At 46.0% G+C, this 26581-nt stretch overlaps 1 protein-coding gene across 1 annotated transcript in view; it reads right to left on the bottom strand.

Annotated features, from left to right (window-relative positions):
* The window catches only part of DIS3 (DIS3 homolog, exosome endoribonuclease and 3'-5' exoribonuclease), a 260018-nt gene that overhangs the window by 155174 nt on the left and 78263 nt on the right, over nt 1-26581 (bottom strand). Inside the window, exons 13-14 of the mRNA XM_069205287.1 lie at nt 17685-17749; nt 17486-17570 (exon numbers count right to left, since the gene is read on the bottom strand). Coding sequence (XP_069061388.1) covers nt 17486-17570; nt 17685-17749 — 150 coding nt within the window. The remainder of the gene's footprint in view (nt 1-17485; nt 17571-17684; nt 17750-26581) is intronic.

The following is a 26581-nucleotide window of genomic DNA, read 5'->3' as shown; positions in this document are numbered from 1 at the left end:
GTGTTCGGGGGACAAACACAAATTACAGGCCAAATGCTGGTCTGTATAAAGATACTTATTGTGGCATTCGGGGCAGAAGCGGAATGGGGTCCGTTCCTCGAGCCTTGAAGACGCACGCGGTCGGGCCGACCAGGCCCCGCCGGGGAATGGAAGCCCTGAAGGGCTACCGGAGCTCTTCTTTTCTTCGGTGTCGATCTGCTATTACTAACCTGATACCGAACGCATACAATACCGTTGAATTTTCAGAGATTTAACTAACTTTCCGAACCGAAACACGGAGCGAAGAGGAACACGTCCGAACCCGATGGCGGAAAGAAAACAATCTAAGATGGAGTCGACGCCCATGCGCAATGGAGCCGAAAGGGGAGGAGTCCCTCGATCTTGTGACTCGAAAATACTTCTTTGAAGAAAAACAACTTGTAACACTCCGAGCCCAACACTAGATGGCAGGATAATGCAGAGCATGTGTATCTGCAGCTACACATGCCATCGAACATATATATATATATATATATATATATATATATATCTATATCTATATGTCAGAAAGCAAACTGTTAGTTGGGGCTCTTCATCCTTTAGGCACCACTCCACCCTGCAGGTGCATATTTGCAGCATTATCGATATTGGCTGCAGCCAAAATCTACAGTGTGAGTAAATTCTCACATACAGAGATTTGTAGAATGATCTACATACGGAGTCTGTATCGCCATGTATCCTACCATACCTGTATGCTTTTCAGGGTATAAGCTCAAACAGTGCACCTATTTGGTTTCTTTGAGACCTTAAAGAGTGACATTGATAAATATATTTGAGCATTCAATGGATTCCATTGCTTTAGCACAAATCCTGAATGAGTTTTGTGCTGAAGGTATCCATTTTTTGAGCTATGAAAAAGATTATAGCTTGTCTTGTTTACTGTATTAGCCAGTCCCTTTTCACAAACCTCCATTGCCTCAAGAACACTTAAGGCTAACTCAAGGTAAGAAGTCCACGGAGTGGTACCTTTTGTCATTTCCTGCCACAATAACTTTATACCCAACTGTAGAGGAGCAGACCTCAATTTTGCCCTGTATGCCAGGTAACCTGGGTTAAGAATTAGGTTTTGTTTTATTAAGTTGAACTCCAAACAAAGAAGCTGGGATTGTGCAGAGCAATCTCGTAGATAGAAAAGAAAGAGATAGTTGTTACAGTGTACCATGTCTAGCCATTTGGATAGATTATTTTGGTATGCTATCAACCCATTAGGTTAAGGTTAATAGCAGCCTGCATGAGACAATCCCGAGTAAGGGGTTGAATTTAGGCCAGACAGATTATTTGGGAGGCATAGGAAATCAGAATTATGAGCTTGAACTGTGTTTTTTTTAACATGGCCAAATGCACTGATGGGCACCCTCTTTTATCAGGTTAGACGTCATAATACTTATAGCTATTTGTCAGCTTGATTTTGCTTGCATCTAGTTGGAATTTGTTTTTAAAACTTTTTCAGCCAATGCGGACATTTTAATGTTAATGGTGTAGTTAGCATTTAGCATATCCAGTGTCCGTTGTAGTCCTATCGCTGCTTGGTCCAGTATGATGGTATCATCAGCGTACTATGTGATATTTATCTTTTGTCCAGCAAGTTTTGGAGGAAATCCAAATGCGGCTGGCGATACTTTGTCGAAGTCAGCTAAATCTAAACTGAATAGAATGGGGGCTAGTATACAGCCTTGTTTTAGCCCCTTAGTTGGATATATTTTACCTGGCATAGCTCATTGCAAGGGTAATTTTACTTTGACCCAAGTGTCCATGTACTAGATTATTATAGCTCGTAATAAAGATGGATTAATTTGCCATTTTGTCAACTTAGCCCATATCAAAGGGGATTGCAAAAGCAATGAAGGCAGCATGAAGCAAGCACCCTTTCTCTGTCATTACTTGATCTGCTAACATTGGCAGTTACTAAGTTCTCTTGTATGCTTAAACCACTACAAACGGTTGTTTGAAAAAAACAGGATAAGCTTTTTCTCTCTCTCGTCGTTCCAACTCATTTTTCAGGGGTATTAGAGGACCCTTTTTCATGGATCGGAACCAAGAAGAATCCTTTCCTGCTGTTCAGTATGACATCAGCAGCAGCACAGCAGTTTTTGTATAAAGGAAGAGGAATATTAACCCAGAAACCTGATCGGATTTAAACACTGCTGCTGGAATCCCATTAGAACCGGGGGCACCATTTGCTTCGGAAGAACCTGAGGGTGTTTACTACCCAGTCAGAGTTAGATATTCATCTACATATTCTGTGGAATTGTGTTCCAACTTCTCAAATAAGCTATTTTATTTTTCACACTTTATGTAGAGTGACCAGCTACTGGGAGATAGGAGGAGTGGGAGGAGGTGATGGGTGCTGTTTGAAGAGTTGTAGCTGTAGGAAAGAGCCCTTTTTGACATGGTCACCCCTACATTTTGCTCACTGGTACTGAGGTGCACTGGGTCCCTGCTAAACAAATCCCTAGTGCCAGAGCACTTTTCCTAAAAACAGGTAACAAAGTGTATTAAAAAGAAGGAGAACACTAAAGAGACACAAAAAGCAAGCACAGCGGAGCAGCTACTGACTTGACCCAACCCTACCAGCCTGCCTGCAGTCCTCGACAACTGTGTCAAAGACGACTCCTACTGCTGCTGCCCTGCCTCCGGAAGCCTAGGTGGACTGCCTGCAATTCAAGAAGAACCGGGATCTCCTGTAGAGTAGCGTTGCTACTTCCCAGCACACAGCAGGCACCCGAAAGAACAAGAAGGGCTCCGGATCGCCAAGAAATTTACACCAGAAAGCACCAGTGCACCACTGCACCCATGCCCACCCCCCACCCGAGTCAAAGTGGGCGAACATTGCCAGTGCAGTCTCCAGGACCTCTAGGACACAAGCCCATTGTGAGTTCCTCAGCTGTGGACTCACCTACGCCACCTGCAGCCTCTTTGTGCAAGCCCCCTCTACTGTGACCGTCTCCAGTGACAAAGACCAGACGTCTCAGGACACCTGTGACCAGGCTGTCTTGAACCAAGAAGAGGACCAAAGGTGTCCCTATGTTCCTGAGCATTGAAAGATCAGAGCCCCCCTCTTGGTTCAGTCACACTGGCAGCTTCTTTTACTGAGGATTGCTTCCCAATAAAATTAACAGGGCACCAAATGTTAAAGCACCTCTGCACCCGGATGCCCCAAAGCTCCCAGAGGTGACCTCTTGGTGCTGCCTTGGACAGTGCCCCATACTTACCTTAACTTCTGAAGACTGTCCCTGTAAGTCACTGTGGAATGCCAGTATGCAGTACATGTGTTTTTCACCCTAAGACAGCATTATTGCTTTAAAGACACTTCAAATGTTTTGCTTACTCTCTTCAAAACTGCATCAGTACTTATTTTGGTTAAAGAATTCTGGTGCTGAAATATAATATAAACAAAATAACTATTTTTCAAAAAATTGGTCTAATGTTTCTTTTTGAGTGTGTGTCTCATTTATTGCCTCAGAGTACAACAAATGCTTAGCACTACCCTCTGACAAGCCTAACTGCTCGGCCAAACTACCACAAAAGAGATTTTGGGATTGTCATTGGTAATCTTGTAAACCAATAGGTTTTACCTGGACTATCTGCATAGTGCCCCCATACATTGGTGCACTACATAGATAGCCAGCTTCCTACAGTGGCTACATTATTGATGCTTGTAGTCTTATTCTTTATGAAAGTGTGATCATCAAAGTCAAGAATTTTGAAATCCCTTTGGCTTTAGCCACCTCATGTAATTGAAACTACCCTTTCTCTTTCCTGGATGTGTTCTCTTCCAAGAGTTTTTTTTCTCTGTAACATACTTATGTTTTTTTCTTTTTTTCTTTTGGCTTCAGGATTTTTTTATTTTTTAAAAAATTTCAGCCACTTTTTGCTTTGTTACAACTTATTCTTTAGTGCCCTAATTTCCTTTGATTGGTGTAGTTATTTATTACGACCACATTTATTCTGAGGAGTGCAAGTGGAATTACTAAATTCTGTTAGCAGGGTCTGCGTACATCTCGACCATAGTTGAGGAGAATTATAGTAGCATTTTCTTCTGTTGTGTCAGCATCCACCACAGGATTCAGCAGTTTAGTAGTTAAAGCAGCTAGGGTATGTGAATGCCACTGTATCCTTTTAAGACGTCCAAGTAATACATTCACATATCACAGAAGAAGTCTTTGCCACTTAATGTAGCATCCCTTTTACAGGTCAGTGTTTCTAAGAAACAGATAACATGACGGTGAAAGAATAACCAGTAAAATAAGTGCACTTCTAGATCAGAGGTTCTTACCCTTTTACCTTCTGTGGATGCACACTGTATAACTACTGGAAGCCTGAACCGAGCCTAAGCAATTTCTATTATTTGAAACTAACAAATTACACAAAACTACAGGAACAAGTATACATCAAATAAATGCACACATTATGGAAGATATTCTTTATGTTAACTCCTAAACAAAATATATACACACCCATCTAAATGTTAATGTTAAAGGAATGATTGGAGCTTTACAAAATGTGGTTTTATTTCTAAGTGCAAAAGTGATATGCTAGAGTCATTATATCACTTTCTCATTTTTTTTTTTTTAAACCTAGTGCATCTTATCTTTTTGTTGGAGTACACTAGTGCTTCATTGAAACCACCAATTAGTTATACTTCTGTTTGCTGTACTTGTGCTGCTCCCACAAATCAAGCTAAGAAAATTAGTTACTTACCTATAACTGTAGTTCTCCAGTATTGGTATCTTTCATAGATTCACATGCTTGAATCATCTCCGTCGTCAAGGTGGGAGTCCCACAGTAACTTCAAATACAGATAGCAGTAAGCATTATATACCAGGCCCTAATGGCCCAAATAGGCTCTTTTATAGCCTATTCATGTCCTTTTATAAAAAAGACCCAAACCCGAGGCACAGCCAATCAGGCGACAACACCCTCTAGAATACTTCCAACAGGGGCTATTTCCCTCAGATTTTCTAGTACAAGTGTGAAGTCCAAACTTTGTCCATAAGGGGAGCCTCTGAGGGGAGGAGGGTGGGTCGCATGTGAATCTATGAAAGATACCAATGCTGGAGAACTACAGTTAGAGGTAAGTAACTAATTTTCTTCTCCAGTATTGGATCTTTCATAGATTCACATGCTTGAATTAGAGTAGCGAGCAGTAATATTAGTTAACCAGGCACCAGTTGTATTCTCATAAAACAACAACAATAATAGTGATAACAACAACAAGAGTAATCCTACTCCAAGTTATTATGTAACGATACGATAGTGATGTTCACCTGAGGATAACAACTAGGCATAATAACCATAAACTTTAGCACTACGACAAGTATCAAGCTAGCTACGATACCAAGAAGTACAATAATCATTAAAGGTAGGAAAGTTAGACATGAGCAGATTAAAGAAACACAGCTCGCCTACCTTTGGTTGTGGAGGTGGGATGACCAAAGAGGCTCACCTTAATGAAATAAATGCCTCAGCACTGCTTGCCCCACCGCTGTGTCCATGTTATTAGTCTCTTCGCGACAGTAGTGCTTTGTGGAAGTATGTTGACTGGACCATGTGGCAGCCCTACAAATATGTAGCACAGGTACTCCTGCAAAGAGTGCTGCCAACGTAGCTACCGCCATTGTAGAATGAGCTCTCACCCAGGTTCAGTGCGGTTTACCAGCCTGAGTATGACAGAATTGGATAGCCAGGCCAATCCACCTGGCCACAGTCTGTTTGGATACAGGAAGGCCCTTCCTTGCGTCACCAAAGGCCACAAATAACTGGTCTGAGTTCTGTATTGTAAGGAAATGCCTCCTTGGCATGGCTACCCCCTAACTTTTTGCCTTTGCTGATGCTAAATTTTGATTGAAAGTGTGCTGGGACCCTGCTAACCAGGCCCCAGCACCAGTGTTCTTTCCCTAAACTGTACCTTTGTCTCCACAACTGGCACAGCCCTGGCACTCAGATAAGTCTCTTTTAACTGGTACCCCTGGTACCAAGTGCCTTGATGCCACGGAAGGTCTCTAAGGGCTGCAGCATGTCTTATGCCACCACGGGGAGCCCTCACTCAGCACATACACACTGCCTCACAGCTTGTGTGTGCTGGTGGGGAGAAAAAGACTAAGTCGACATGGCACTCCCCTCAGAGTACCATGCCAACCTCACACTGCCTGTGGCATAGGTAAGTCAGCCCTAAGGCATGGTACACTATACCACAGATGAGGGCATATGTGGATGAGCACTATGCCCTTACAGTGTCTAAGGAAAACCTTAAACATTGTAAGTGCTGGGTAGCCATAAGAGCATATGGTCTGGGAGTTTGTCAAACACTAACTCCACAGTTCCATAATAGCTACAATGAAATCTGGGAAGTTTGGTATCCAACTTCTCAGCACAATAAATGCACACTGATGCCAGTATGCAATTTATTGTAACATACACCCAGAGGGCATGTGTAGGAAAGTACCATCTTGCCTGGCATGTTACCCCCATATTTCACTGTATATATGTTGTTTAGTCTTTAGTCATAAGTATGTGCCCTGTATGTGTTCCCTGTGTGATGCCTAACTGTCTCACTGAGGCTCTGCTAACCATAACCTCAGTGGTTATGCTCTCTCTGCTTTCCAAATTTGTCACTAACAGGCTAATGACTAAATTTACCAATTCACATTGGCATACTGGTACACCGATATTATTCCCTTGTATATGGTACTGAGGTACCCGGGGTATTGGGGTTCCAGAAGATCCCTATGGGCTGCAACATTTCTTTTGCCACCCATAGGGAGCTCTGACAATTCTTACACAGGCCTGCCACTGCAGCCTGCGTGAAATAACCTCCACGTTATTTCACAGCCATTTACCACTGCACTTAAGTAACTTATACGTCACCTATATGTCTAACCTTCACCTGGTGAAGGTTGGGTGCAAAGTTACTTAGTGTGTGCGCACCCTGGCACTAGCCAAGGTGCCCCCACATCGTTCAGGGCGAATTCCCCGGACTTTGTGAGTGTGGGGAGAACATTACACGTGTGCACTATACATAGGTCACTACCTATGTATAGCGTCACAATGGTAACTCTGAACATGGCCATGTAACATGTCTAAGATCATGGAATTGTCACCCCAATACCATTCTGGTATTGTGGTGACAATTCCATGATTCCCCGGGTCTCTAGCACAGAACCCGGGTACTGCCAAACTGCCTTTCCGGGGTCTCCAATGCAGCTGCTGCCAACCCCTCAGACAGGTTTCTGCCCTCCTGGGGTCCAGGGTGCGCTGGCCAGGAAGGCAGAACAAAGGATTTACTCTAAGAGAGGGTGTTACACCCTCTCCCTTTGGAAATAGGTGTGAAGGGCTGGGGAAGAGTAGCCTCCCCCAGCCTCTGGAAATGCTTTGATGGGCACAGATGGTGCCCATATCTGCATAAGCCAGTCTACACCGATTCAGGGATTCCCCCAGCCCAGCTCCGACCCGAAACTGGACAAAGGAAAGGGGAGTGACCACTCCCCTGACCAGTACCTCCTAGGGGAGGTGCCCAGAGCTCCTCCAGTGTGTCCCAGACCTCTGCCATCTTGGAAACAGAGGTGTTGGGGGCACACTGGACTGCTCTGAGTGGCCAGTGCCAGCAGGTGACGTCAGAGGCTCCTTCTGATAGGCTCTTACCTTTCTTGGTAGCCAATCCTCCTTCCTTGGTAGCCAAACCTCCTTTTCTGGCTATTTAGGGTCTCTGCTTTGGGGAATTCTTTAGATAACGAATGCAAGAGCTCATCAGAGTTCCTCTGCATCTCCCTCTTCACCTTCTACCAAAGGATCGACTGCTGACTGCTCCAGGATGCCTGCAAAACTGCAACAAAGTAGCTAGACGACTACCAGCAACATTGTAGCGCCTAATCCTGCCGGCTTTCTCAACTGTTTCCAGGTAGTGCATGCTCTGGGGGTAGCCTGCCTTCACCCTGCACCAGAAGCTACGAAGAAATCTCCCATGGGTTGACGGAATCTTCTCCCTGCCAACGCAGGCACCAAAAGACTGCAACACTGATCCTCTGGGTCCCCTCTCATCCTGACAAGCGTGGTCCCTGAAACTCAGCAACTCTGTCCAAGTGACTCCCACAGTCCAGTGACTCTTCAGTCCAAGTTTGGTGGAGGTAAGTCCTTGCCTCCCCACGCTAGACTGCAAAGCTGTGTACCACATGATTTGCAGCTGCTCCGGCTCCTGTGCACTCTCCCAGGATTTCCTTTGTGCACAGCCAAGTCTGGGTCCCCAGCACTCCGTCCTGCAGTGCACAACCTTCTGAGTTGTCCTCAGGCGTCGTGGGACTCCCTTTTGTGACTTCGCGTGGACTCCGGTTCACTCTTCTTACAAGTGCCTGTTGGGGTACTTCTGCGGGTGCTGCCTGCTTCTGTGAGGGCTCTCTGAGTTGCTGAGCGCCCCCTCTGTCGCCTCCTCCAAGTGGTGACATCCTGGTCCCTCCTGGGCCACAGCAGCACCCAAAAACCTCTAACGCAACCCTTGCAGCTAGCAATGCTTGTTTGCGGTCTTTCTGCATGGGAACACCTCTGCACGCTTCATTGCGATGTGGGACATCCGTCTTCCAAAGGAGAAGTTCCTAGTCCTCTTCTTTCTTGCAGAACTCCAAGCTTCTTCCAACCGGCGGCAGCTTCTTTGCACCTTCAGCTGGCATTTCCTGGGTTCCTGCCCCCTCACGACACTGTCGCGACTATTTGAGTTGGTCCCCTTGTCTTACAGGTACTCAGGTCCGGAAATCCGTTGTAAGTGCACTGCTGGTGTTTGTTCTTCCTGAAGAATCCCCCTATCAAGACTTCTGTGCTCTCTGGGGGTAGTAGGTGCACTTTACTCCTACTTTTCAGGGTCTTGGGGTGGGGTATTTTTCTAACCCTCACTGTTTCCTTACAGTCCCAGCGACCCTCTACAAGCTCACATAGGTCTGGGGTCCATTTGTGGTTCGCATTCCACTTTGAGTATATGGTTTGTGTTGCCCCTATACCTGTGTGCTCCTATTGCAACCTATTGTAATTCTACACTGTTTGCATTACTTTTCTAGCTATTACTTACCTAATTTTGGTTTGTGTACATATAATTTGTGTATATATATTACATTCTTACTGAGGGTACTCACTGAGATACTTTTGGCATATTGTCATAAAAATAAAGTATCTTGATTTTTAGTAACTCTGTGTATTGTGTTTTCTTATGATATTGTGCATATGATATAAGTGGTATAGTAGGCGCTTTACATGTCTCCTAGTTCAGCCAAAGCTGCTTTGCCATAGCTACCTTCTATCAGTCTAAGCTGCTAGAAACACCTCTTCTACACTAATAAGGGATAACTGGACCTGACATAAGGTGTAAGTACCTCTGGTACCCACTACAAGCCAGGCCAGCCTCCTACAGTATCTTAGAGATGCCCCCTGAATAGCAATCTGACTTCTAGTGTAGGCTGACCAGTTTCTGCCAGCCTGCCACACACCAGAAAAGTTACTGGCCACCTGGGGAGAGTGCCTTTGCCACTCTGTGGCCAGGAACAAAGCCTGTACTGGTTGAAGGTGCTTCTTACCTCCCCCTGCAGGAACTGTAACACCTGGCGGTGAGCCTCAAAGGCTCACCCCTTTTGTTACAGCGCCCCAGGGTATCCCAGCTAGTGGAGATGCCCGCCCCTCCAGCCACTGCCCTCACTTTTGGCGGCAAGACTGGAGGAGATAATGAGAAAAACAAGGAGGAGTCACCCACCAGTCAAGACAGCCCCTAAGGTGTCCTAGCTGAGGTGACCCCTGCCTTTAGAAATCCTCCATCTTAGTGTTGGAGGATTCCCCCAATAGGATTAGGTATGTGCTCCCCCTCCCCACAGGGAGGAGGCACAAAGAGGGTGTAGCCGCCATTCAGGACAATAGCCATTGGCTACTGCCCTCCCAGGCCTAAACACACCCCTACATCTAGTATTTAGGGGCACCCCAGAACCCAGGAAATCAGATTCCTGCAACCTGAAGAAACAGGAAGGACTGCTGACCTACAGGCCTGCAGAGAAGACGGAAGATGATGACTGCTTTGGCCCCAGCCCTACCGGCCTGTCTCCTGACTCGAAAACCTGCAAAAAGTGACTCATCCGACAGGGACCAGCGACCTCTGAAGCCTCAGAGGACTGCCCTGTACTAAAGGACCAAGAAACTCCTGTGAGCAGCGGCTCTGCTCAACAACAGCAACTTCCTTGCAACAAAGAAGCAACTTTGAAAGATCTCACGTTTCCTGCCGGAAGTGTGAGACTTCACATTCTGCACCCGATGCCCCCGGCTCGAGATCCAGAGAACAAACACCACACAGAGGACTCCCCGGCAACTGCGAGACCGTGTGTAGCCTGAGACGACCCCCCTGAACCCCCCCACACCGACACCTGCAGAGAGAATCCAGAGGCTCCCCCTGACCCCTAACAAGGGACCCGACGCCTGGAACCAGCACAGCACCCGCAGACCCCAGGACCTGAAGGAACCAAACCTCAGTGCAGGAGTGACCCCCAGGCGTCCCTATGTCTAACCCAGGTGGTGGCTGTCCCGAGAAGCTCCCCCCGCCCCCCATGCCTGCCTGCACTGCTAGAGTGACCCCTGCGGGTCCCTCCATTGTTTCCTATCTGAAACCAGACGCCTGCTTTTTCCCACTGCACCCGGCTGCCCCTGTGCCGCTGAGGGTGTGTTTTGTGTGCCTACTTGTGTCCCCCTCCCCCAGTGTTCTACAAAAGTCCCCTGGTCTGCTTCAGAGGATGCGGGTACTTACCTGCTGGCAGACTGGAACCAGAGCACCCCTGTTCTCTATAGGCACCTATGTGTTTTGTGCACCTCTTTGACCTCTGCACCTGAAGGGCCCTGAGCTGCTGGTGTGGTAACTTTGGGGTTGTCTTGAACCTCCAACGGTGGGCTGCCTATGACCAGGAACTGAGACTTGTAAGTGTGTTACTTATTTCACAATCTAACCTTTACTTACCTCCCCCAGGAAATGGTGCTTTTTGCACTGTGTCCACTTTTAAAATAGCTTATTGCCATTTTAACAAGGACTGTATATTATATTGCTTTTATTCAAAGTTCCTAACTTACCTGTGTGGAGTACCTTGCATTTTATGTATTTACTTCAAATCTTGAACCTGTGGTTCTTAAAATAAACTAAGAAAATATATTTTTCTATATAAAAACCTATGGGCCTGGAGTAAGTCTTTGAGTGTGTGTGCCTCATTTATTGCCTGGGTGTGTACAACAAATGCTTAACACTACCCTCTGATAAGCCTACAGCTCGACCACACTACCACAAACTAGAGCGTTAGAATTATCTAATTTTGCCCTAATCTTACCTCTAAGGGGAACCCTTGGACTCTGTATACATTATTTCAAAGTAAGAAATAGTGTGCACAGAGTCAACTTCCTACACGTATGTCTTGTGTTTTCTGAAGGTAAAACTTTAAACAGCTTTTAATATTTAATGAATGCAATGCTTTCTCCGCCACTGTCTGCAGATTAGGAAAAAAGTTTTTTAAAATGACCGGTTCATTCAAATGGAAACTTGAAGGCACTTTTGGAATATACTTAGGATTCGTCCTAAGAATTACGCCAGTAGTGGTGAATTGGAGGAAAGGCTCTTTGATGGTGAAGGCCTGTATGTCACTTACTCTCTTAGCTGAAGTAACAGCCAGTAATAACGCAGTTTTCCATGAGATGAACTTTAGGTCCGCTCTGTGGATTGGCTCAAAAGAGGGTTTCATGAGCTGCCCCAGGACCACATTTAGAGACCATAACAGCGGAGGATTCCGCACCGGTGGAAAAGCTCGAAACAGAACCCTCAAGAATTGCTTTACAATCCTGGTTGAATATAAGGAGACAGTATCTTGAGATCTGCGGTACCTATAAATTGCTGCCACGTGTACTCAGATGGAGGAATATGAGAGCCCAGACTTTGCTAAGTGCAAGAAGTACGGTAGTACCTGTTCCGGAAGAGAAGAGAGAGGATGGATTTCTTCTGCAGCACACCACACGCAAAACCGCTTCCATTGCAACCTGTAGGTCTTATTGGTAGTGTCCGCCCTAGCCCTGGCTAAGTTCTCCCCACATTCCGATGGAATGTCTAGAGTGGCATACTCATTGAATTCAGAAGCCAGGTCGATAAGTGGAGAGATGACGGATCCGGATGTCTGACCTGGCACTGGTGCATTGTCAACAGAGTTGGCTTCCATCTGAGTAGTACATGTTGCTGTTCCGAGAACATGAGGAGTTCCGTGAACCACACCTGCCTGGGCCACCTGGGTGCTATTAATAGAAGGTGACAACCCTCTGTCTTCATTTTGCTGATGACTCTCGGTATCAGTGGGATCAGAGGAAAGGCGTAGGCATAGACCCCTGACCATCTCATCGAAAACTCATTCCCCCATGACCCTTTGTGGGGAAGCCAGCTTGCATAATAAGGGCATTTCTTGTTCTTGAAAGTGGCAAACAGATCGAGATTTGGTCTGCCCCATAGTCGGAAGAGTTGGTCTAGAACCTCTTGATCCAATTCCCACTCGTGGTACTGGATAATCGTTCTGCTCAGGGTATCTGCAAGAACGTTGGTCTGTCCTGGTACGTGCTCCGCCCTTAGAGAAATGTTGTGTGCTATAGCCCGTTGCCAGATGTTCTGAGCATGTTGCGAGAGCTGCAGAGACCTTGTGCCACCCTGCTTGTTTAGATAAAACATGCTGGTAGTATTGTCCGTCCTGATTAAGACACTTGAGTTTTGAAGCCTTGGTAAAAAGGTTTTTAGAGCCAAACCTATTGCCTTGAGCTCCAGCTGATTTATGTGGAGTTGACGGTCTTTTTAAGTCCAGGACCCACTGATCTGTAGATCTTGGAGGTGGGCACCCCAACCTTCGAGTGAGGCATCCGTTGTCACTATATAGCGGGGCACCTGATGAAGAAATGTGGGACCGATGGACAAATTGGCTGGTGTTGCCCACTAAGCCATGGCGTCTGCATTACTGATGTGATGAGAATTTTGTCCTGGAAAGAGCTGTGAACTTGAAGCCACTGAGCGTCTAACTGCTCCTGCAAGGGTCGCATGTGTAGTCTGCATTCTGGGACCAGCGGAATGCATGACGAGATCATTCCCAGTAATGATTTGTAGGTGCGAACTGAAACGCACTTTTTTACTGAGAGCTTGCGTGCTAAGGTTTTCAGCTTTTGCTTCCTTTCTTGAGACGGGAACGCCTTGCTGCAAACAGTGTTTGGTACCGCTCCTAAGAAATTTTATTTCTGTGTGGGTCGAAGGTGCTACTTCTGGTAGTTGATGGTAAGTCCGTGGTCTTCGAACAATTGGAGGCAGACAGTGGTGTGGCGCACCACCTGCGCTATTGAAGGTGCTCTGATGAGCCAGTCGTCGAGATAGGGAAACACCTGTATGCCCGACTGGCGGAGGTGCGCTGCCACTGGATGTAAAATCCTGGGGGCTGACTGCAAACCGTAGGGAAGGACACAAAACTGTAGATGCATACCAGCCACCCTGAACCAGAGGAATTTGCGATGGTTGTGCGGTATTAGAATATGAAAATACACATCCTGGAGGTCTAGGGATGCCATGTGATCTCTGGTATTTAAGAAGCGCAAGATGTCCTGCAACGTTACCATCCTGAACGACTGCTTCTTTAGGAACTTGTTCAGTGATCTTAAGGTCAGAATGGGGCGCCAGTCTCCTGAAGGTTTTCTTAACAGAAAGAAGCGTGAATAGAACCCCTTGTTCCTGTGAGGAGCAGGGACCAATTCTATTGCCCCTTTGCGCAGCATCACATACACCTCCCTGAGAAGTTGCTTTAATCGTGGAGCTGGTGAGCCTGACAGAGGGATGTTCGGTGGTCTCTGTATGAACTCCAGAGTATGTTCCCAGGCCACTATATCTAGCACTCACCTGTCGGATGTTATATCCGAAAAACAAAGGAAGTGAGAAGTGATGCGACCCCCAACTTTCAAGCCTCTGGTAGCGTAGGAAGCTGGTATGTCCGGTTGGTCATTGGTTTCTGTTGTTATCTCTTCCATGGGCTGTCGATCTTCCTTTCGCTAGGTGCCTGTAAGCAGTGGTAGGTGGCAACCGATAATGCTGCTGTTGATGGCTGTATTGCTGCCAGGGTCCTGCCGAAGAAGACTGGTACTGGGATCTGTACTGGTGGAAGCCACCTCGAAAGGAGTAACTTCCTCTGCCCCTTGCTCCACGAAAAGGCTGTTTCCTGTACTGCAACGTACCCAGCGATTTAGCAGTGTCCGTATCTATTCTGATGGTCTGTAACATGTCATCCACATGCTTCCCAAATAGGCTTTCTCCATCAAACGCCATGTCCAGAACCCTGCTCTGAACCTCCAGACGGACAGACGTCGACTTCAGCCAGCCCTGTCTCCGCAAGACCGCTGCTCCTGCCAGTTGTTGGAATCCTGTCAAGGAAATGTCGATTGCGCAGTCAATGACTTTAGCCGCATTCTGCTCTCCCTCCTGCAGCACCTTCCTTGCTTCCCCCTTCGCATCCTCCGGCAAGAGGTCTAAATAAGCAGACATGTTTGCCCATATCTGGCGATCCTACCTTCCTAAAATGGCCAAGGAGTTAGCCGCCTTTACTGTGATTGCCGCCACCGAGGAAAATCTCTTACCAATATTGTCCAACCTCCTACTGTCCTTGTCTGGAGGCAATGTAATAGGCGTCTAAGGGTTCTTAGATCGACGCTGCGCAGCTTGAGATATTACCAAATCCGGTTTCGGTTGCGACAATAAGCAGACTGGAGTGCTATCCGGGGCTTTGTACTTCTTTTCCAGCCTCGGCATCTGGGAAGGCACTGTTGCTGGGTTTTTTATTGCCTTCAACCCCTCCTGCCATAGGAAATCCACTATCGGGATAGCCCTCACTGATCTCTTTGTTGGCTCTTTGAAGTCATATAAGAAACAATCTGTTTCCTGTGTAATAATGGGCACATCAAATCTCTTTGCCGCTCTGTCCATTAAATTATGAAAGCCCCCTATGTCCTCCAGGGGTGAACCAACCGGCCCTACTAGCGGTGGTGATGGTGTGGGGATGAGGTAGTCATCCCATTCACTAGGAGCTGCCTCCATTAGCTCACCTTCTTCCCTCTTGTCATCTGTAGAGTGACAATCCCCCTGTGGTTGGTAAACAAATGGAATGCTTCTGTTTGGAGTTCCTGGGTGACTGGTCATAGGAGTTTGCAGAGGCGTCCGCTGGCTATAATGCTTGGATGGAGTTACAGGCATCGACGGTGGTAACCTTCGATAGTAGTCCTTCAACATATCCTGGAGATCTTTGACTAATGATCTAGGCATGGGAAAAGAAGGTTCTGCCTACACTGCTGGGTATAATGAATCCTGTTGCAACGTAGTTGAGGAATAGTTGGGCTGTTCCTGCCCTTCATCCTCCTCATCCAAGTCAGCTGTGATGGACTACTGGCTGCACCAAACATTCCGTCATCTTGATAATAAATGTCCTCGTCATCATCTAGAAGATGCAGTGGAGGATATGGCATCACCTTACTGGGAGAAGTATGTCTTGGAAGAATCGGCAATGTTTTATTCCCCATGGAGATAAAAGAAAGAGGGAGGAATCTCACCGAATCCTGCTGCACTCCCAAATCTCCAGAAGATGGCATCATCGCCGTCAAAATGTTCAACATTGCCGTCAACAGTTCAGTCTTCGTCGTCGACGGTCCTCTCGTCAACGGTTGTCTCGTCAACAGCGCCATCGTCGCCAGTGTGCTTGTCAATGGTGCTTTCTTTAACTTCATTGACAGGTGTTTTGTCGACAGTAGTGCCTCGTTGACGGATGAACCAACAATGCTTCCATCTATGCCTTTCTATAGATTTTAGCGGTGATGATCGTCGCTGATGAAAGCGGCGACGATGTAACTATCATCGGAGAGACCGCCGTTGTAAACGTCGACGTCACAGGCGTCGCTGTGATTGTCGACCCTGTCGTCGAATGGGCTTTTTTGGCAGCATCGGAGGAGAGTCTTACCAGGTCGGTTGCTGGTGACAGGGAAAGAGAAGCACTTTTAGGGGGTGCCTTTTTCCCCCAGGCGTAGTAGGCTCTGAGCAAACCTTTTTCGAGAGTTTTGAATGACCCTGATGTAGCAGTCTCTTGGCACCTATGTTTCTCCACAGATGCATATTTCGACTTCTTAGCCACTTTCTTCGGTGGCTCCTCAGGCAGTCTTTCTTTCTCTCTCTCTCTCCAGATCTTTTTAAGGAGTGAGAAGCATGAGATTATGTTTCACTCCCATCTGAGGATGGGTTTTCCATGACTTTCTGTCTTCGTAGCCACAAAAGAAGCCTACCCTCATGGTCCTTGAGGGTTTTCTGACTGAAGGTGCGACAGATCTTACAGTCTCTCACCTTGTGGTCTGGATGCAGGCAGTAGATGCAGTTCTTGTGGGGATCATCAACATGTAGTCTCTTCTTCCCACAACTGCCACAGTCTCTGAAAAGACCTTCCTTAGTTTGTTGAGACATATTGTCACTTGAAAACTGGGTTTTCTGAGAATAAAATCCTGTCAGAAAGATGAACTGAGCAGAGCTCAGGGAGACCCCCTTTCACACGACGTGCGGTAGAAAATCTGAGGGAAAGAGCCTCTGTTGGGAGTATTCTAGAGGGTGTTGCCGCCTGATTGGCTGTCACTCGGGTTTGGGTCTTTTTATAAAAGGACATGGATAGGCTACAAAAGGACCCATTTGGGCCACTAGGGCCTAGTATGAAATGCTTACTGCTATCTGTATTTGAAGTTACCGTGGGACTCCCACCTCGACGACGGGGATGATTCAAGCATGTGAATCTATGAAAGATCCAATACTGGAGAATTACATTTTTTAGCCTCCAATTTCAAATTCCTTAATGTTTACATAGTGTTTTTGAATATATTTTTATGAGCATATACTTTATTCAATTCCAGGAGTCCACAAACTACAGATTAAGAACCAATGTTCTAGCAATTAGTTGAAGAAAACTTACATAAGAGCATTCACTGTGCTGGATGTCTGCAGAAACGTCTGTTCCACTGATTTTTATTGATTTGAAAGGTTCCCAATGTTAGAAAGTTATACAGACACCTTGAGCAGTATAACACAAATAAAAACATACTGACAGAACAGAAACAATCAAACCCCCTCCTATTTAGACTCCCTCCACTCCTACTTTCCCCCTACTCTCCCTCTTCTCGGCTGTCCTCAGTCAAAATGTGATCTGTCCCTCTCACTTGGTCTGCTTCCCATCCAAGCCTTTCTTGAGCCTTTCTAATCATCTTCAGAACTTCTCTGGAATGTGGATTCTCAGCATTTTTCAGGCCGCTCAGTTGTCAAATATCCTTAGACAAGTATATTACTTGTGATCTCTAGGTTTTCATAAACATTTTATCTTTCTCAAAAAGGAACTTTAGAAATATAAAAAAGACAGCTACTGACCTTGGAATTGATTACACTTTTGGTGAATGTAGTTTTCAAAATCTCAGCATTGTGGTTCATCTCCCAGATACATGAAAAGGCCAGCCTGCAGGAAAGTATTAGAAGTTCATCATTGTAAATACAACAGTATTGATAAAACCATAATACTAGTTACACTGTTTCAAAAATGCTCTAACTCTGAAAGAATTGAAATGCTTACCTGTCAACATTAGACCGTAAAGAGCATAAATTGGAACTTAGCAGGTCCGGAACCATGTCAATCCTCTAAAAAGGAAAAATACACTATAAATTCAGTAAAAATAAATTCTTTTAAACAAGAACAAACAGAGCCTACCATTTAATGTAACATGTAAATCACCCACCTGAGGCTCTTTTCACAATGTATATTAGTGTATATTAGAGAGAATATTCACACATATTTACATATACTTCTACCCATTTTCAATCAGTGGTATGCAAGAATTTCTGCTACATTTACTAAATACATTTACCCACAAGGGGGAATAACTGACTGCTTGTAGAGCAAACTAGCTCCGTATGTCTTGTTTGGAATTCTTGTCTTTGTCACAAGCCCTTCCAACCCCTGTTAATTAAAGGCTGACGTCAACCTTAGCCATCTGTTTCTTACATGGCTTGGCACGGTCGAAGGAGGTCAGTGAAACCTGCTAGCTCAGACCTATCAATAACACTCAGCGTTCCCTTATTCGATATGTGGGAATCCTTACAGATTCAAGCTACCCTGACAGTCATTTCTGGAAGTGTAAGGGAGTGTGGGAAGGGATAGTTCCTTGGTAATCCCAATTCTGCCTGATGGCTTTACAGGGACAGCACTCAAAACAGGGATATCAATCACTACGCCACAAATGTACTACCATCGCCCACAGTAGATCTTGTGTGTCTAAAAAGACAGAGGAATTCAACTGCTGTAATTCGGACAGTTCAAACATGCAAATCACACAGGAGGTCTCCCAAGATTGGAGCTTAGCGATGGCCCTGGATTTCACTGCCAAAAGATGAGCACTCAATTTTCTCTAAATACGAAGAGCTCTGAAAACATGTCAGAGACGGGTGGGATCTTCTCAGAATACATTTTCCAAAACTCTATTTGTCCAGGTACAGTGTTTCGAGTTGTGCTTTAGATATTTACAATGTCAGCTTTGTTGTATAAGGCAAGTTATACTTACTCGGTAACTATCAGTTTGCAGCTTGTGGTAGTGTAGATTCACATGCACTGAACACTCGTGCCATTTAGTATTGTGGATGTTTCCATGTCGATTTTCACTGTCAGAACACAAGATATCTTGGGACTCCTCCCTGAACTCCACAATGCAGGAGGAGAAAGATTGTCCCTCAGTTTGTTTTCTACCATGCCCCTAAACAGGTGAGTGTAGTAAGCGATGCAGACATTTAACAGTGTACACGTGTGTTGTACTAGTGAAAGGCATCCTCAAACATGAGCTCTTATTCGGAGAGGTGGGAGAGTGCAACAGAAACTGCAAACCGGCAGTTACAAGTTAAGTAGCATTGTCCATTAGTATCATGTGCTGCTGTAAATCACATGCTTTGCATAGGCTACAAAGCAATGCACTACATGTATGTAGGAAGCTGGCTCTTTATATAATATATCAAAGTGAGATATATCATGCAAAGGGTCCAGGGGTTCCCTACCAATGGACAGGGCTTGCTATGCAATGCCAAAGTGCTCTTTAGGAGGTAATGCGGGCGACCAGCCTTAGAGGAGTGCAAGTCACTTGCAAACACACACACACAGTCAATAAATGAGACACACGCCTCAAGAAGGTGATGCACACCAATTTACAACAAGAATTTGCAATGCAATAGTCTCGCATTTTCTTTAGTTAGAGCTATTGGCATTGTAAATTCAGAACTGGACTTTTCTTATCACATAAATTGGTCAACCCTGCCTCATAGTTTCATCTTTTCCTGCCATGTTTTGGTGGTCACTGGCGGCTACTGATATCAGAAAACACAAGCCCTTGAGGAGAGATGAGAAGATGACTGCACTACCTTGAGTTGTGTAAACGTTTGAACAGAAATTGAAAATTAAAGTTGGAAAAGTATTTACTTTTTACATTAACAGAATGAAGAGTCTTGCAAGCGTCCTTGCCTCACATTTCAACAAAGCTCTGATGAAGTTAACAGCAGCAAAGCAACCTGAGAAGATTTATGGCCCCAATAAACAAGATAAGCAATGCCCTGTGTGCGGATGTCGAGAGGGGCCCTGGAGAGAGGCTCCAGATCCTGCAAGTTTCCCATCATTGTTTCTTGGTTCAGCTACATTCTACGAGAAAGGGCATATTGTGGCCTTCCTGAGCAGTGAGCTACACTTTTAAGTAACAGGTGATTCTTTTGTAAAATAAACTTATTTTAATGTTACATACACATGTGCAAAAATAAGCTTACTTCAAGATTAAATCAACGTGCGAGCTGGGCTGTACTGAAAGAACATTATTCAACAGACGCTGGGATATGGTAAAATAACATTACGTAAAAAAATGAAGCCTAGGAGCTACCTTTTATTAAAGATTTAATGGTGGAGCCAGAGGTAAACAAGGCCAGCAATGGAACAAAGCCAAAACAAATGTCAGCGACATGGGAGGAGGTAGGTAGAGGAACCGAATGCTGCAATAAAACGCAGGCAGCTACCAGCCTAAAACACCCACAGTGAAAAGGGAGCAATAAAGAAATGCCAAAGTAGTCTGTCACAAAAACCGAAGTGAAATAATACAGTAGTTGTTCTCTAAAACAGAAAAAGGAGGGAGAAAAAAAGCAGAACTGACCACTAGCAAGCAAGAATTTTTAAAGAACACTACAACCAACAAATTAAATCGCTGTAAGTCATAGGAAGTATACAAAAAGTAGACACAAATTCAAATGCTTATGCTCGACCTAAAAACAAGTCTCTTTATATATATTTTAGCACCAGAATCAGTTTGTGTAGGTAAGCCTGTTTTGTAAGAAAATTCTTTACAGTTTTGTTAGTCGACACAGTGCAATTTCTGAATGCTGAAATGCAATCCTATGGAGGAAATCAAAGATGGCAAATCGGGGACAGTACAGCAACTTCAATGCAAATCTCCTGTGCTTTGGGCAAGTCCTGGGTAAGGATCAGGACCACACCAACAGGTCACAATGGGTGGTACTGAGGCAGCGGTGTAGTACGGCCTTGGGTGCCCCGTGTTACTCTGTGGGGATAGGTCCGGTCGAAAACATGCTGCGAGTCAGGACTGGGGGTCCAGTCAGGGGGAAACACCAAATGGGTTAAAATCTTGGGAAGTTCAAGGACATGGGAACACCTTTCAGTTCACTTCCACACAAGTCAGGGGTGATGGGTGCAGAGGTGTCCTGTCCTGAGGCGCCTGGCTTTCCTTACCAGGGCACTCATGGTTGAGGGGGCCTACGTGCAGAGGCTGCAAGCTTCGGCAGATGGTCCTCAGTGGTCAAGTCCAGAACAGACTTTTTCTCTGGGGATCTGTGTAATCACCACACTGGCAATGTTGGTCCCCCTTGACTCAAGGGTGGGCACACCTTCCTGAATACTAAATGTCCAGCTTGTCCAAGTGCCAAATGGGCCCTGGGGCAGGGGGTGCTTGGCATCTCCCTTGTGAGAGAAGCCAGATCTGCATACCAAGGGCCACAAGCCTCTTTGAAGTCCCTTGCCTTGGAATGTAGATTTGTAGGTCATCCTGTTGGGTGAGGTGTATAAGACCTCTCCCAGAGCAGGCTTTGTGGTCGACTGCCTGAGACAAAGGCCCTCAGTCTAGGAGGTAAGACTCTTGTCTATTGGGGACAGGCTGGCTCAAACTAGTCAGTTTGCACACAGGTAGTTGGGAGGGTTTCAGGGGACCCTTCTAAGGTGCCCTCTGAGTGTATCTATTAATAAACCCATCACTGGCATCAGTGAGGGCTTATTAATAGGGGATGTTTGATACCAAAAATCCTTACTTTCAGTGAAGTCATCATGTAGCTGGAGAAACCTTAATGACCAGTGTCCAGCACATGTACTTAAAATGGTGTCCCTGTTCATTCACTATGTCTAAGAATCGACAAAGACATAGCAGGGGCATATCTGCTTGTGCAGATATGCCCTCATATGCAAGACAATGCAACCTGCGTAGGGCTGCAAGGCCTGCTGTAGGGGTGACTTACATACATTGTACTCAGTGTTAGGGGGCATGGCACACAGGCTGTGTGCCATGTCGTGCTTTCACTTGTAGCTGCACCAAGACAGGCAGCCCGCAATTGCAGTCTGCATGTGCTAGGTGAAGGGACCCTAAGGGTGGCACAATACATGCTGCAGCCCTTGGGGATCCTCCTTGGTAGGCATGCTCTAGGTACCAGGGGTACCATTTACTACAGACGTATGGGGGGCTAAAGATATTGTCGACTGTCGAACAATTGTACAGTTTTAGGGAAAGAGATCTGGCACTGGTGACCTGGTTAGTAAGAACCCAGTGCACTTTCAGTCGAAACTGCAGCATGTATCCAGCAAAAAGAGGGGGAGACTATGTCAAAAAGGGGCAATTTCCTACAATATAAAGCAGTTGCTACCAAGCCAATGAGGCAGCTCTCTGAAATAAAGTTGTGAGCACTGTTTGCCCATTTTGTGCTTGCAGGAGAGCTTGAATGGTCCACACAATAGACTCCGCAAGTGTGGTGTTGATCAAGCTGCAGTCTTGCTCAGGTCTGCTAATGCTATGCCATTTAAGAAAGTCATTGAAGCTCTTTATTCCTCGTAGAAGGTACTCTTGGCACAGAATACAAAGTTAATTTTTCTTTTGCACAACAGACTTCTATACTTTGCACTATGCACCCTGCCAAATCTGAGATTGGAATGGTTTTTGCCAAGCGAGGTTTAGCAGATACAACAAAGTTGCTTTGTCTTATGAATAGACTTTATCTGTTAATGTAAAAGATGTAAAACACATGTGCCTTCTTAACATCCAATATGTGCAATGCTCTTTCCATTACTGTTTCTGGGTGTGGAAGGGAAACTGGCTGCTCAAAGGTTTGGTTTAGATGAAATGGGGAAGCCACTTTATGAAGAAAAAGGGGATTTGTTCTCAAGATAATTCTGTTCCTGTGTACTTGGATGAAAGTTTTTTCAAAAGCAGCACCTGCAACTCACTGACTGTTGTTAAAGTGACTGCCACAAGAAAAAACACTTTCCATGAAAGGTCCTGCATAGACAGAATAGAACGGCTTAAAAGCAGGTCCCTAAGTATCAAGTAGAGGTGCCATATGGGAAACGGGGCTGTTCTTGGAGGAATTACTCCTCAGACCCAGAATGAAAGAGTTGATGACTGAAATGTCAAAGAGTTGCTTCTTTTCCATGTAGTAGCTGCTTGTAGGAAGTTGGCTCTGTATGCACTATTTCAAAGTAAGGAATAGTATGCACAGAGTCCAAGGGTTCCCCTTAGAGGTAAGATAGTGGCAAAAAGAGATAATACTAATGCTCTATTTTGTGGTAGTGTGGTCGAGCAGTAGGCTTATGAAAGGAGTAGTGTTAAGCATTTGTTGTACATATACACAGGCAATAAATGAGGAACACACACTCAGAGACAATTCCAGGCCAATAGGTTTTTGTATAGAAAAATATATTTTCTTAGTTTATTTTAAGAACCACAGGTTCAAATTCTACATGTAATACTTTGCATGAAAGGTATTGCAGGTAAGTACTTTAGGAACTTTGAATAATCACAATAGCATATATACTTTTCAAATAAAACCCATATAGCCATTTTAAAACTAGACAGTGCAATTTTCACAGTTCCTAGGGGAGGTAAGTAATTGTTAGTTCTTGCAGGTAAGTAAACCACCTACGGGGTTCGGATTTGGGTCCAAGGTACCCCACCGTTGGGGGTTCAGAGCAACCCCAAAGTTACCACACCAGCAGCTCAGGGCCGGTCAGGTGCAGAGTTCAAAGTGGTGCTCAAAACGCATAGGCTTCAATGGAGAAGGGGGTGCCCCGGTTCTAGTCTGCCAGCAGGTAAGTACCCGCATCTTCGGAGGGCAGACCAGGGGGGTTTTGTAGGGCACCCGGGGGGGGGACACAAGTCCACACAGAAAGTACACCCTCAGCAGCGCGGGGGCGGCCGGGTGCAGTGTGCAAACAAGCGTCAGGTTTGTAATAGAAATCAATGGGAGACCAAGGGGTCTCTTCAGCGGTGCAGGCAGGCAAGGGGGGGCTCCTCGGGGTAGCCACCACCTGGGCAAGGGAGAGGGCCTCCTGGGGGTCACTCCTGTACTGGAGTTCCGATCCTTCAGGTCCTGGGGGCTGCGGGGTCTTTTCCAGGCGTCGGGATCTGAGAGTCAGGCAGTCGCGGTCAGGGGGAGCCTCGGGATTCCCTCTGCAGGCGTCGCTGTGGGGGCTCAGGGGGGACAACTTTGGTTACTCACAGTCTTGGAGTCGCCAGGGAGTCCTCCCTGAAGCGTTGTTTCTCCACCAGTCGAGTTGGGGTCGCCGGGTGCAGGGTTGCAAGTCTCACGCTTCTGGCGGGAAACGCAGTTGTTTTAAAGTTGCTCCTTTAGAAACAAAGTTGCAGTCTTGGGTGAACAGGGCCGCTGTTCTCGGGAGTTTCTTGGTCCTTTTAGAGCAGGGCAGTCTTCTGAGGGTTCAGAGGTCGCTGGTCCTGGGGAAAGCGTCGCTGGAGCAGTTTTCTTTCGAAGGGGGGAGACAGCCCGGTAGGGCTAGGGCCAAAGCAGTTGGTGTCTTCGTCTTCTCTGCAGGGTTTTTCAGCTCAGCAGTCCTCTTCTTCTTAGGTTGCAGGAATATAGTTTCCTAGGTTCTGGGGTGCCCCTAAATACAGAATTTAGGGATGTGTTTAGGTCAGGGAGGGCAGTAGCCAATGGCTACTAGCCCTGAGGGTGGCTACACCCTCTTTGTGCCTCCTCCCAAGGGGAGGGGGTCACATTCCTATCCCTATTGGGGGGGATCCTCCATCTGCAAGATGGAGGATTCCTAAAAGTCAGAGTCACTTCAGCTCAGGTTGCCTTAGGGGCTGTCCTGACTGGTCAGTGACTCCTCCTTGTTTTTCTCATTATCTCTCCTGGACTTGCCGCCAAAAGTGGGGGCTGTGTCCAGGGGCGGGCATCTCCACTAGCTGGAGTGCCCTGGGGCATTGTAACACGAAGCCTGAGCCTTTGAGGCTCAATGCTAGGTGTTACAGTTCCTGCAGGGCGGAGGTGTGAAGCACCTCCACACAGAGCAGGCTTCGTTTCTGTCCTCAGAGAGCACAAAGGCTCTCACCGCATGGGGTCAGAACCTCGTCTCTCAGCAGCAGGCTGGCAGAGACCAGTCAGTCCTGCACTGAACAGTTGGGTAAAATACAGGGGGCATCTCTAAGATGCACTCTGTGTGCATTTTTTAATAAATCCAACACTGGCATCAGTGTGGGTTTATTATTCTGAGAAGTTTGATACTAAACTTCCCAGTATTCAGTGTAGCCATTATGGAGCTGTGGAGTTCGTTTTTGACAGCCTCCCAGACCATATATCCTTATGGCTACCCTGCACTTACAATGTCTAAGGTTTTGCTTAGACACTGTAGGGGCATAGTGCTCCTGCACCTATGCCCTCACCTGTGGTATGGTGCACCCTGCCTTAGGGCTGTAAGGCCTGTTAGAGGGGTGACTTACCTATGCCATAGGCAGTGTGAGGTTGGCATGGCACCCTGAGGGGAGTGCCATGTCGACTTAGTCATTTTCTCCCCACCAGCACACACAAGCTGGTAAGCAGTGTGTCTGTGCTGAGTGAGGGGTCCCTAGGGTCCAGAGACCTTCCCTGGCATCAGGGCCCTTGGTACCAGGGGTACCAGTTACAAGGGACTTACCTAGGTGCTAGGGTTGTGCCAATTGTGGAAACAATGGTACATTTTAGGTGAAAGAACACTGGTGCTGGGGCCTGGTTAGCAGGGTCCCAGCACACTTCTCAGTCAAGTCAGCATCAGTATCAGGCAAAAGGTGGGGGGTAACTGCAACAGGGAGCCATTTCTTTACACTGCTGCTTCTAAGTGTAACCAAATGTGTGGATATGCTAACCCTATCTTTTTAATGTGCAGCAAATAACAAATGATGCCTTGCACCAATTACTTTAGAAGCTCAGCTTTTCTATTGAAGTAATGGACAAAATGCCTCACTCTGCAGTACTAACATACATGTGGAGAAGGCTGTATTGCCTCTTGCAGGATTAACATACACACCCTCTGGTAACCTGAGGTACCCAAACTATGACTTCAGCTGCTAAAATCGCTAGGTTCATTTCTTTGAGTTTTATAGGTCTCTGCTGCCCCCAAAGTTGGCAAGCTTCTCATGGGAATGAACTGCATTTCTAAATCATACATAGTGCACTCCTGAAGGAGTGGTTCCATCCAGGTGACATTTTGGTAGTTTGCATTTTCTGTGACTGTTCCCCATTTTGGGAAGTAATGAAATAGAACATGGGAATTAATTTTCCATTTGTCTACTTTTTGATGCACCCTTAGCAGGTCCACAAAGTTGTAGTCCACGGCTGGCAGATGTTTCGCCAAGATATGTAAATGATTGCAAAAGGTCCAGTGTCAGATTGTATTGGCTATGCCTAATGGGGGAGGTGAGTGAGTAACCCCTTGTTTCTGAATTTTGTACATGACCATCATGATGGTGGTCTTCCCTATGACTGTTTTATTTTGAATAACCTTATAAAATGTTCTGAAACCCAACTGAATCGGTGTCAGTTTGAGGTAAATGATGTAATAGTTTCTCTGTTCTTGCATCTAGGTACTCTGAACAGTTATGTCGTTCAGATGTGCTTCCCACCGTCTGAGTGACGCATCTGTGGTAATAGTCTCCTGTGACTGGGGGACCAAAATTGGCATGTCCAGTGACAAATTATTGTTATTTCATCATTTGAGACAGTGCTGAACGCTACGCTCAACAAGCACTTGATCTTCCCATCGACCTGCTGCCAGTAACCATTGCCTGGTCAAGCATATTTGTAACAGGACCACGTGCAGCTTTGTGTATGGTACCAGCATAAGAATGAAACCATCATTCCCAACTGATTTATAACTGTTCTAACAGAGCAGCATTTTGAACG

This window comes from Pleurodeles waltl, chromosome 8, assembly GCF_031143425.1.
Source record: "Pleurodeles waltl isolate 20211129_DDA chromosome 8, aPleWal1.hap1.20221129, whole genome shotgun sequence".
Lineage (NCBI taxonomy): Eukaryota > Metazoa > Chordata > Amphibia > Caudata > Salamandridae > Pleurodeles > Pleurodeles waltl.
The sequence above is the reverse complement of the archived record's forward strand: the minus strand, read 5'-3'. Positions and strand labels throughout refer to the sequence as shown.